The sequence below is a fragment of the Athene cunicularia genome (assembly GCF_003259725.1).
Source record: "Athene cunicularia isolate RWA chromosome 4 unlocalized genomic scaffold, athCun1 chr4_part3, whole genome shotgun sequence".
NCBI lineage: Eukaryota > Metazoa > Chordata > Aves > Strigiformes > Strigidae > Athene > Athene cunicularia.
The window spans coordinates 230,097-241,290 of record NW_020799100.1 but is presented as its reverse complement, the minus strand read 5'-3'; the positions used below and the strand labels follow the sequence as shown (position 1 = coordinate 241,290).

Sequence of the window (11,194 nt, the reverse complement as noted above, 5' to 3'; positions counted from 1 at the left end):
CTTCCCCCGCCCGGTCCATAGCGGCGCCGTGGGAAGGTCGGTGGGGCCCGTGGGTAGTGCTGGGAGCAGCGGTGCCCAAACGGGCTTTCTTCCCGCCGCCACCGGAGGGAGCGTGGCCGCGTGGCGGGCGGCAGAGCCGCCGCTTCGGGAGCGGTTCGCGGGCCGCGTGGGGGAGGCGCGTGGCTGGATGCGGGCCTCCGGGTTTCCCTTCTCTGACTTGAGGTCATTTCTTCCGCCCTCAGGACATTCAGCACACGGAGGAGTTTTTCATCAAGCCCGAGTCCCGGATCGCCCAGCTGGACACGTCTCAGTGGCCCTTGCTGCTGAAGGTACAGCGGGGTACAGCCTGCCGCGGGGGGCGGGCCTGCTCCTGCTCCCCCTCTTCTCCTCCCTCGGTGCAGCCCCGTGGGGATGCTCGGCCCGTGGGTCTGCCCAGCGCCTTCCCTGTGTAACCCTACTGCTAAGGAACAGCATGTGGGACGCTCAAAGCAGAGACAGACCCTTTGTATGTAGAAATCCTGTTACAAAGTTTGCTCAGCAGTATTGTTTCCATGCCAGCTTTCTAAGTTTACTGCCTCCTGTAAAGACCCCACTGCATTTCCTCAGCTATTCTGTCTGACAGTGGCCTGTGGGCTGTGTAGGTTTGAGTTGCTTGTGCTGAGTTTCCGGGGCACGCTGGATTTAGCCTGCATTGGAAAGGTTGGGATTCTGCCCCATTCCCATCTCTTTCAGTGCAGGACTTCTGTTCGTCTCTCTTTTTGTAAAACGTTGTGGTTTCATTGTTTGGTCATTTTTGTTTTAGAAAAGGCTCTTTCACTTAAATGTGCAAATCAGATGTTGTGTAACTGGGGAGATGTTTTGGGGCAAAGTGATTCTGAAATCAAGGTGAGCTCAAGAACACTTGTAACTTTTGCTTGGATTTTGTAGAACTTTGACAAGTTAAATGTGATGACAGCACACTACACGCCTCTTTCTTCCGGTGCTAATCCCCTGAAGAGAGAGATTTCTGACTATGTTAGGTGAGTGCAATAAGGGCCAGAGTGATTTATTTTAATTGCACAGTTAATATCTTCAAAATATTCTTCTGTTCTGGATTCCTCATGTACCTTTCTACTTGACTTGGTGCCTTGCTACTAACTAGTAAATGTCTAAGTAGGACCCACTGGTCGCTTTCTGTAAGGTTTTCTTTCTTCTGGAGTTGTAGCTGATTTGTGGACAGACATACAAACACTTGAGGAATTCTCTGGGGTCTTAGGTTTGGCCTGATAGGCTTTGAGACTGGAGTTTGTAGCATTTGGTTTGGTTTAAGTGCAGAGTAGTGATGAGACATCTGAGGAGAAAAGAATTCTTTGACTGTGGAACATATCACCTGCTGTGTGCAGCAGCTCAACGTGTGCTCACTTAGAGTAGTTGTGAGGCTCATCGCTTACTTGGCTGTATAGAAACACATTTCTTTTTAACCATGACAAATACTGTCAAAGTTTTTGTGCTTTTGCCCTGATGCTTAGCTCCTACTCGCTGTCTTGCTGTAGGTCTGGCTTTATTAACCTCGACAAACCTTCCAATCCATCCTCCCACGAGGTGGTTGCATGGATCCGACGCATCCTTCGAGTGGAGAAGACTGGACACAGTGGCACTCTGGATCCTAAGGTGACTGGGTGCCTCATTGTGTGTATCGAGAGGGCAACACGGCTGGTCAAATCTCAGCAGAGCGCAGGTATGTATATTGTCTGGGACCATTTGCAGTCGAAGTGACTGGGGAGGTGTGGAGTTCTTTTGGAGACAAAATGGATATTTCCAGTCTTTGAAAGGGGCTACCTTTGGTCTTCAGTGTCTTGAGCTGAAGGGTTGCTTATCCTTCTCATTCCAGGCCGGTGAGAGTGCATCCATGCTGTCACACGTTTTGATTGCTTCTCTAGAGCTTGTCCTATTTTAAGTCAGTGAAAACACTTCTGGTAGACTGGTTTCATGTCAGTAGTGAAAGTCCTCTACTAGTCCCGTGAAATAAAACTTGGTGAAGAAATAAATGTAACTTGGGTTTGTTTTGTTGAAGGAATAACCAACTCCATACTAAACTGTGTGCACTTCCTAGGAGAGGTGAAAATTTCAGGGTTCTGTGGCTGTGAAGCAGTGTGGACCTTGAGGTCAACATTAAATGCAAGTGGCCACTCCTGACTGCTCTTGTCGTTCTTTCAGGCAAAGAGTATGTGGGAATTGTTCGGCTGCACAGTGCAATTGAAAGTGAGGCTCAGCTTGCCAGGGTAAGTCTCTGCGTGCTCTTAGCCGTTGGCACTTCACAGGCCGAGTGCAGTGTCGGGGGAGATGAGAGGGTAGGAGTGGAGTTCAGGTGCGCTCTGTGTGTGAGGTGATGACAAAGTTTATCCATTCTCTGAGTGCAGTGGTGCTGTCCTCCTGCAGCACCCTGATTCCTGTTCTAGGGTCTTGGTGTTGTGCAGCCTCCAGAGAGCCTGCAGTCTCCCAGTGTCCTACTGGGGACTGCCGTGGTGTGTGGCTGGCTGCCTGCAGGCGGAAGTGGTGCCGGCAGGGTTGGAGCCCCTCTCTGGGGGGCTCTGTCCCCACTGAGATGAGGGATGATGTCTGATCATATACAGCCACCTCATGAAAAATCCCAGCTGTGCTCCCTGGCAGATGGAGTAGCGTTTTGACCACATCAGTGGTTCAGACCAGCTTTATTAAATATGACATCACCAAATGATGATGAACCTTGTGCTGTCTTAACTCATGGAAGTGGTCGTAGTTGCTGGAGACCCCAGGGTGCTCCCACATTAGGGCACAGGTGTGAGCTGTTACTTCTGCTTCTACCCTCAGGCAATAGAAACTCTGACAGGCGCGCTGTTTCAGCGACCACCGCTCATTGCTGCTGTCAAACGACAACTGCGAGTCAGAACCATCTATGAGAGCAAGCTGGTGGAGTATGATCCCGAGAGACGATTAGGTAAAACTGGGTATTCCTACCTTCTTGTAATTAAGCTGACAGCTGATAAAATTGCCTGCAAAATGGCCTGCTTCCTATTCCTGGCAGATGTCTTAAGACCTAAATCCTCATCACCATCAAGCAGTAACTGCTTCATACATTACTTTGGTGTGCCGAGAAGCAAATACCATATATTTTTTTTGTACTGCTGCATCCTTCACTGAAGAGCCAAATGATGTTCATTAGATGACATTAGCACTCAGTGTAAAGATGACCTTCATCTATCACCCCAGGCTGATGGCTTGTGAAGGGTTGGACACCCAGCTTCTCTCAGAGGGAGCTTCTAGGGGTTGTTCATTTCTAGATACGTATTTACTCTTCTGTCCTGTCTTGAATTTCAGGTATCTTCTGGGTGAGCTGTGAAGCAGGCACATATATTCGAACACTCTGTGTTCACCTCGGTTTGCTGCTCGGTGTGGGGGGCCAGATGCAAGAGCTCCGCAGAGTGCGCTCGGGCATCCTGGGAGAGAAGGTAGAGTGGTAGCTCTAGCTACCCAGCAGATTTGGAATTGTCAGAATTGCAAGAGTTCCTTGGAACTGCATTGGTTTTACAGTGTTAGGAGAAGGTACAGGTGCATGGTGGCTGGGAGGAATTTTATGAATAGCCCTGAGAACATGGGAACTCTTGCCATAGATGGGCTGTAACCAAAGCGTTGAGTTCAGTTCAGGGTGTTGCCCCTGTTCTGGTAATTAAGCTTTGGGACAGTGAGTGACTGGGAAGTGCACTGTGGTGACTGAAAGCTTGTTTTATGCCACCTGTGTTTCTCAGCCTACAGATCATGCACGTGCCACGAGTTCAGGCATGTGAGCTATGTGCTTAGTGATCTGGAACCGCTTGGTGTTAGGGTGCGACACAGGGAGTGTGCATCATCGAAAAGAGCCTGGGAGATGCAGTCTTGTGTGATCTTGAACAGTCTGTTCAGTCTGGTCACAGCTGGATCCTGCTGCTGGTCCACACTCCAGAATTAATTTCTTTCCTTGTAGAGCAGCAGTATCAGAGTGCAAGTGCTTCCCCATCCATCTGTGCTCTTACCACAGCTGAAATTGCTGGCAGTCATTTCTAAATTCCAGGTGTTGGTCCTTACAGCTGCTTCAAGAATTTATTCCATGTCACAGATTGAAGAACTGGTTAATTTATACTTCTACTCACTAATCTTTGTCTAGAAGTCCTAGGTATTTGCTCACATTTCAAAGTTACATGTGGACAGGCCTTACACAGTAGATGGAAGTGCTGTGTCATATTGGGAAGGTTGAAGTCTCTGGTAGCACAAGTCAGGCTGTCCCCACACTGTTGATGGGAAGTGTTCTTGCCTCTCAGGTTGCTTTCTTGATGCTTCTGAGATGGACATCTGTTTTTCACTCCCTTTCAACATACTATTTACTGTTGGACTTTAGTTGTTCTCTTATGTGTGTTTTGAATTGGTGGCTGGTAGGAGAGTTTAGAGGGGTTGTGTCTTCGCAGGACAACATGGTGACTATGCACGATGTCCTGGATGCACAGTGGCAATATGACAACAACAAGGATGACAGCTACCTGCGAAGAGTTATCCTGCCCTTGGAGAAACTGCTGACTTCACACAAGCGGCTGGTCATGAAGGACAGTGCGGTGAGTTCCTGAGATAGTGCCAGTTGTCAGCCAGAGACTGCAAAGTGTCCTCCTAACTTGTACAGCTGATATAATAAATGGGAGGGGGTCAGGATCCACATGGTGTCCAGCACTGTCCTGGCTGTGAGCTGTGTAGGACCTAGTATGGGCACTGCCTGATGAGCAGCAAGGTGCAAGAACCTAAAATTGAGTGTCAGAGAAGCTGCTCTTCTCATTCAGGAGGATGGTGATGGTTGTAAGAGCTCTGCCTCACAAATGGTTGCTGTGATATGTGCTTTACTTGGCGTTTTCCAAAGCTCCCGAGCAGTAGACAAGAAGTAGTAAATAAATCGGGATGGTATTGCTGTGACAGTAATGGCAACGGGAAGCTGGAATACTAGAGGCACTTCTTACCTTGTTTTTATTCTATAATAGCTATAAGCCGTCCTGTTCCCTACATTTTCAGGTTAATGCCATTTGCTATGGAGCCAAGATCATGCTGCCTGGTGTTCTGAGGTACGAAGATGGTATTGAGCTTAATCAGGAGATTGTTGTTATCACCACGAAAGGAGAAGCTATCTGCCTAGGTATGAAATTTCTTGTTCCTGTGCCCAGCTAACTGTAGAAATAACAGGCTGCTTTCCAGTGAGTGCACAACAGATGAGACCCCATGCGCAGAAGGTGTAAATAGCACTTCCTGATGGGACTACAGCTTAGTATGGGCCAAGGCAGCTGGTGTTGGGCAGGATGTTAAGAAACAGCAGTTGCATTAGTCATTGGCAAGGTGTGAAGAATTCCTTGGCCTAGTTTATGCTGCGTGATGCTCAGGTGCGCTCTGTGTGTGAGGTGATGACAAAGTTTATCCATTCTCTGAGTGCAGTGGTGCTGTCCTCCTGCAGCACCGCGATTCCTGTTCTAGGGTCTTGGTGTTGTGCAGCCTCCAGAGAGCCTGCAGTCTCCCAGTGTCCTACTGGGGACTGCCGTGGTGTGTGGCTGGCTGCCTGCAGGGGGAAGTGGTGCCGGCAGGGTTGGAGCCCCTCTCTGGGGGGCTCTGTCCCCACTGAGATGAGGGATGATGTCTGATCACATACTGCCACCTGGCACATCGCACTTCCTGAACAGATCAGTGTAAACAGACTTGAGCAACTACCAGCTTCTGTCAAGTGACTCAGAAGGGTGCTTTGTTCTAAGCAGAGTATTCAGAGAAGCTGTGTAGGTTGCAGGTGCCAACATACTGTGCAGATGGTCTGTCGTGGTGCTCAGTGCTGCGTGACCTCATGCTCTGCCCAGACCCGTGGGACTGAGGGGCCCTGGAGGTGTAACACAGCCAAGCTGTTCCACCCTGTTCATACTGCCTGCACTCTGGTCTTCTCAGGGACTTGGCGAGCAAAACACAATGTATTGGTAGGATTAGACTCTAGTTTGGCTCTGCAAGGTTTTGGGGGCTGACAGAGGAGCAGCACTGCTCCTTTTTGTAGTGGTGTTGCTTGAGCTACCTGAAGTGCTCCAGCAGCTGCTCACAGCTCTGTCCCATCCGGTGGTGGTGTTGCTGCTCTGGAAATGGTTGGTTTTACTGTGTTCACTGATCCAGAACCAGTCTTCTGGTGTAAACTGGAGAGGCCTGTGCTTATCGTGTGTTTAATCCATGGCTGAACCACTGGCTGCCTTTGAGCAGGGCAGCTCTCTGAAGCGTTAGTCCAGAACTTGCCTCCAGTGAGGTTTTGGGGTGAAGTAGCACTGATGGAGGGTATTGCCCCTACGTGATGGCAGAGGAACGAGTTGACCCAGTGTTGAGGGATCTGGTGGAGTTGGGAACGGTCATGGTGAGGTTCGTGGTTGGACTGGAGGAGCTTCAAGGGCTTTTCCAACCGAGAGGATTCTGTGAGGAAGAAGCTGAATGCAGCAGGTTCCTGCATCACTTTCACAGTCCTGCTGTTAAAGAGTTTATGAACTCTGCTTGCTTCTTCTGCAGCCATTGCCTTGATGACCACAGCAGTCATTTCTACCTGTGACCATGGCATTGTGGCAAAGATCAAGAGGGTAATCATGGAGAGAGACACGTATCCCCGCAAATGGGGTCTCGGTCCCAAGGTGAGTTCTGTGGGGGTGTGGTCAGTCCCAGGGCAGCAGTGGGAGCCCAGCTGTTGGGATGTGGGACTTTGGGCCCCCCAGGCAGAGCTGCACCCATGTCTTCTCCAGGGCCTTCTGCTGTGCTCTTGTGGAGTTGTGGTGGTGCTTCCCAGTGCCAGTGGGAGCAAAGCTTTCGGTCCTGGTGAAGCTTGGGTAGCTCTACCAGGGACCCAGCTCAGGGGGCTGCTCAGGTGTGTGCTCCTCAGGACTGTACAGCACCAGCTCTTGTCTGGTAAAGAGCCAAATGATGAGAAGTGGACGGCATTAGCACTCTGTGCAAAGATGACCTTCATCTATCACCCCATCCTGATGGCTCTGGAGGGGCTGGGCAAGGAGCTGCTTTCCCTTCTGGTGCAACTGCAACAGTGCCAAAATGCAGACTGTCTTGTGAGACACTAAATTGGGCCTGAAGGACAGGAGTAGTGGGAACACCCGTTGCTGGGTTCCTCTCCCATCTCAAGCAGGTGATAGTCATGGAAGTCAGCAGGTCAGCAGTGTTAGCTTAACTGCAGCCAGGCTGGTGTTTCACTGTGGCGAGTGATGCAGCTCAGAGTTTAAACTCCGTGTCAGGTTGCTGTGGCTTATTCCATTCCTGACTCAGGGGACCTGTAGGGAGCTGTGGGGATGCATACACATCTATCTTGCAGCATATGTGAGGTAATGCAGGCCAGTTCAGGACTCTTGGGAGTCTAGCAAAGCCTTGCATTTGCAGCTGGAGTGGTTCAGCTGAAATGTGTCAGGTCATTAAGCTAGAGAAACCCAGTCAAAAATCTTGAGCTCCATGATATACAGAGTCATTCTGCTGCTGTTCCTTCCCCCCACAAATTAGCCCTTATTTACTGATGAAGGTGCTTCTTGTCTGAGCTTTGTAGGCTGCTTGTACAGGGGATATTTTGTGTGGTTTTTTGGAAGGTCCTTGGAGAGGTATTAGATCAGGAATGGTTTAGTTGTTGGCTTGACTTGTTCCTGGATTACCCTCCTCTTAGAGTGACTGAAGCTCTGGGGAGGATTTCTCCTCCCTGGAGCTGCAGGCTGACTTGTTGCACGTTGCTCTCAGGCCAGTCAAAAGAAGATGATGATCCAGAAGGGTCTGCTGGACAAGCATGGGAAGCCCAATGACAGCACACCAGATTCCTGGAAGAAGGAGTATGTGGATTACAGGTGAGTACAGGGTGTGTGGCACCTGCATGGTGGGCATAGGGGAGCCCTGTGCAGCAAGGACTAGGCTGAGTGCTGCCGTTTGTGTGTTTGCAGCGTGTTAGGCGTGGCCCAAGGCTGTTGGCTGTCTGGACCAGTGGGGTGTGGTGACATTTCTTGCAGTCTGAGGGAATGTGTTGCTTGTGGGCGGTGCTGGAGGAAAGGGACCTGAGCAGACAGTTATCCCTTTCTAGCCTGTTGTGGTTTTAGAGGGAGTCAGTCTGCTAAATTAAACGGGGGAGGCCTTGCTGTTGCCCGGCCCAGCTGGCCCTGGTGCAGGCTTCAGGTCTTCCCCACATGAGCCTCCCCAGCTGGCGCCTGGTGCGGGTTGCGGAGCCCTTGTGAGGAGAACGGGGCTTTGCACTTGTACACAGCAGCATGAGGCAGCAGCTGTCCTGCTCAGCCTGGGCATCTTCTCTTTCAGGGATGCTTCCAAGAAAGAGGCAGCTGCCATTGCCCGAGCTGTTCCAGAGCTGGAGAGGGCTCCCAAAGTGAGTATCATTAGTGTTCTCTGGCTGTGAGGTTCTTTGGGCCCTGATGAGGAACGAGTACATGTCTGTTTCTTTAGGCAGTTGATACCGAGTCCTGTATCCTGTGCTGCTTTTGGCTGGTGGTTTTATGGGGAGGGTGTTTCATATTCTGGGAGCCTAGTGCCCTGATGTGTGTTGTGGTTGTGTGGCCCACGAGCTAACTATAGGGTGATCTGTTCAGGGCCTCACCCCCAGGTATTTGTGGGATGTTATAAATTTCGGGTGCGAGCCCTGTAGCCCAGTATGAGAATGAGGAACTCTGACTTGTGGACTACAAGCTGCAGCATCCAAGGAAATATGTTGTATGGAGTCACAACAGAGGTTTGTCTTGCCAGAAAAGCTGTCAAGAGACTACAGACAGTTGCAGAAATGTCTGTGCAAGAGATGCATCTAAAGTTCCCTAATTCAGGGCTTGCGCATGCACTTGGAAAAGTGAAGCAGTGTTTCAAACTCTGGAGCATTTGGGGGTGCAGGATACGCTGAGAAACACGTGGTGCAATTCTGGCAGAAGCAAACTTTAGACAGTGTGTGCTGGAAGGGACCACTGGCAGTCCGTAGCTCACCCTCCTGCTCAAAGCATCGTTAATGGCAAAGTTTGATTGAATTCAGGCAGAATAGTTACAGTGGGCTTGCAGACAGTTTTCTCATCACGTGAGCTCCTTTGGAAGATGGTGTCTGACAACATGTTCCCCTAACAGAGGAAGCGAGAGTCAGAGAGTGAAAGTGAGGAGGCTATGACCCCACCATCCCCTGCCACCCCACCGCCAGAGGAACTCACCAAAAAGGAAAAGAAAAAGAAGAAGAAAGAGAAGAAGGCCAAGGAGGCAGCTGAGAGTGGGGGAGAGCAAATAGAACTGGTATGTAACTGGGTGCTGCCACAGTACATCTGAGCATGGGAGAAATTGCTGCCTCTCCTGGATGCCTCCAGGATAAATGTGTTGGCATCCTGCTGTGCATGTCCCCAAAGTGCCAAGCTCCCCCCCATCCCCCGTGGGCAGAGAAAGGTGTCTGTAGGTGCATTTCTAAACTGAACTGGCTGAGGGTGTTGGAAGATCAGGCAGATGAGGCTTGCGGGACTGGGTCCACAGTGGGACTGGGATGGGGCAAGCAGGCAGCTGTGCCCTGGGATGGTTGGTGGGTGCAGGTCCCTGCCAGGCCACTGCTGTGCTCTGGGGTGGCAGGATGGTGCTGGCATTCAGTCGCTGTGCTGGAGTGCTTGTGTGGTGGTGAGGGGGGATCACAGCCCTGGGGAACCTGTGCTGTGGCTGGAGTGGGGCTCTTCCTCCCAAGCAGTGGGGGATTCCTTTTTGTTCCCTTCCTGACCTCTCCGACCTCTTCACAGACCACTGAGACCAGTACCAAGAAGAAGAAGAAGAAGAAACAAAAGGAGGTAGAACAGAGCTCAGAGTAAGCAACTGGATCTGTCCAAAGCAGGCGACCTTGACCTCGTGGAGGAATCTGAGGCTGTCAGAAAAAGAAGACTGGCTGTGTCACAGAGGAGCCAGCAAGTTCCAAGTTCCTTTTCTACTGTGTATAGGAGTGAGCAGGTGTGTTTGCCCAGGATCCTCCCTGCTCAGGTACCCCTCTTCATCCTGTTTTAAGGGTTGTCAGAGGAGCAGGGTGCCTCACTGCCGCTGCGCTGCATTGCTCTCTAAAGCTGAACACCGTGATGCCAATAGAAGTGGTATCTTCAGGGAAGCTGTAGCTCCTGGCTCTTACTCGGTGTGTCTGTTATTACTTCGAGAGGGAGGAATAATGTTTTTCCCCCCTCTTGTCCTGCCTCTTTCCTCCTTTTCTTTCAAGGTTGGAGCTGTTACCTGACAGTCACAGAACGTGTTGGTGTCTGGAGGACTGGCTTTGTCATGGCCTATCTGAATGGGTTTGAGTGGGGGCAGTCACATTGGTTATTTGAAGGGCTCTGGTTTGTTTTAGCCTGGCTATGTGCTTGGCTTGACTCTCAGCTAGACAAGATCAAGTAGTCCACCCCGGTTATTTTTCAGTACATTTTTAAACTTTATCATAAAAGGATTAGAACATTAAATTCCTGATTTTTTTTTTGCTTTATAGTGTGGGGACCTGCTTGTTGTCAACTGATCTCCAGCCCCAATGACCTTACCAGTGTATACTTCTGATGGCTCTTTGCTTTTGTTTACCCAGTTACTGGAATGGGACCGTGGTGCTTTCAGTTGCCTTCCCTGGTTTTGATATCTAATATGCTCTGAAGGCTAGAAGTGGGGGTGCTGCTGGGGGGTAGAAGCAAAGTGACCAGAAGGTGGCTGACTAGTATGCTTTTTTCTAAAGGGCTCTTGGGACCAAAGTCCTTGTGAGGAAAACCGTGGCCAGAGGCTGCTCTGCAAGGGGCACTGGATGTGGGGCTTGAGTGGTTTCAGAAAGACTTGTCTCAATTTCCTTATCTGGGGTAGCTTGCTGGGAGTGGGAGGTCTCTCCTCTTTCACAGGGGTGGTGCTGAGCCAGGATTTCAGCCCCTTTTAATGGGGAAGGAAGGATCCAGGCTGCTTTGTTCCAAGCTTCATCCCTACAGAGATTCTGTAATGTTTGTCTTAGCCTTATGTATTGCTCTTGTCTTAACTGTCTGACTCTTGTCCCCTCCAATGCTAGATACATGCAGGCAGTGGGGCCAGCAGCTGGTGGCCATCAACCTGAGCAGTCCATCTTTACGCTTTTTTTACATAAAAATAAAAGCCCTATTTTTGAATGGGTGATTTTCTTGCTCATCTGGCTCCTCCTATAAGAGGT

At 50.3% G+C, this 11,194-nt stretch overlaps 1 protein-coding gene and 5 non-coding genes across 6 annotated transcripts; all 6 read left to right on the top strand.

Moving 5' to 3' along the window:
* The first annotated feature begins 247 nt into the window (after nucleotides 1-247).
* Nucleotides 248-11,105, top strand: DKC1 (dyskerin pseudouridine synthase 1). The gene is made up of 13 exons (XM_026848567.1): nucleotides 248-329; nucleotides 928-1,019; nucleotides 1,533-1,717; nucleotides 2,197-2,261; nucleotides 2,830-2,956; nucleotides 3,337-3,467; nucleotides 4,458-4,601; nucleotides 5,047-5,167; nucleotides 6,553-6,671; nucleotides 7,768-7,871; nucleotides 8,332-8,398; nucleotides 9,136-9,294; nucleotides 9,780-11,105. Exons 2-13 carry the CDS (start codon nucleotides 949-951, stop codon nucleotides 9,846-9,848), a joined length of 1,362 nt encoding a protein of 453 aa, XP_026704368.1. The 5' UTR covers nucleotides 248-329; nucleotides 928-948; the 3' UTR covers nucleotides 9,849-11,105.
* Nucleotides 2,361-2,606, top strand: LOC113480265. The gene has a single exon (XR_003398454.1). It is a non-coding gene; the product is annotated as a small nucleolar RNA SNORD17 (small nucleolar RNA).
* Nucleotides 3,163-3,238, top strand: LOC113480267. Its single transcript, XR_003398456.1, has one exon. It is a non-coding gene; the product is annotated as a small nucleolar RNA SNORD83 (small nucleolar RNA).
* On the top strand, nucleotides 3,639-3,773 carry LOC113480263. The gene has a single exon (XR_003398452.1). It is a non-coding gene; the product is annotated as a small nucleolar RNA SNORA36 family (small nucleolar RNA).
* LOC113480264 lies at nucleotides 5,422-5,667 on the top strand. Its single transcript, XR_003398453.1, has one exon. It is a non-coding gene; the product is annotated as a small nucleolar RNA SNORD17 (small nucleolar RNA).
* LOC113480268 lies at nucleotides 6,950-7,025 on the top strand. The gene has a single exon (XR_003398457.1). It is a non-coding gene; the product is annotated as a small nucleolar RNA SNORD83 (small nucleolar RNA).
* Nucleotides 11,106-11,194: the final 89 nt, after the last annotated feature.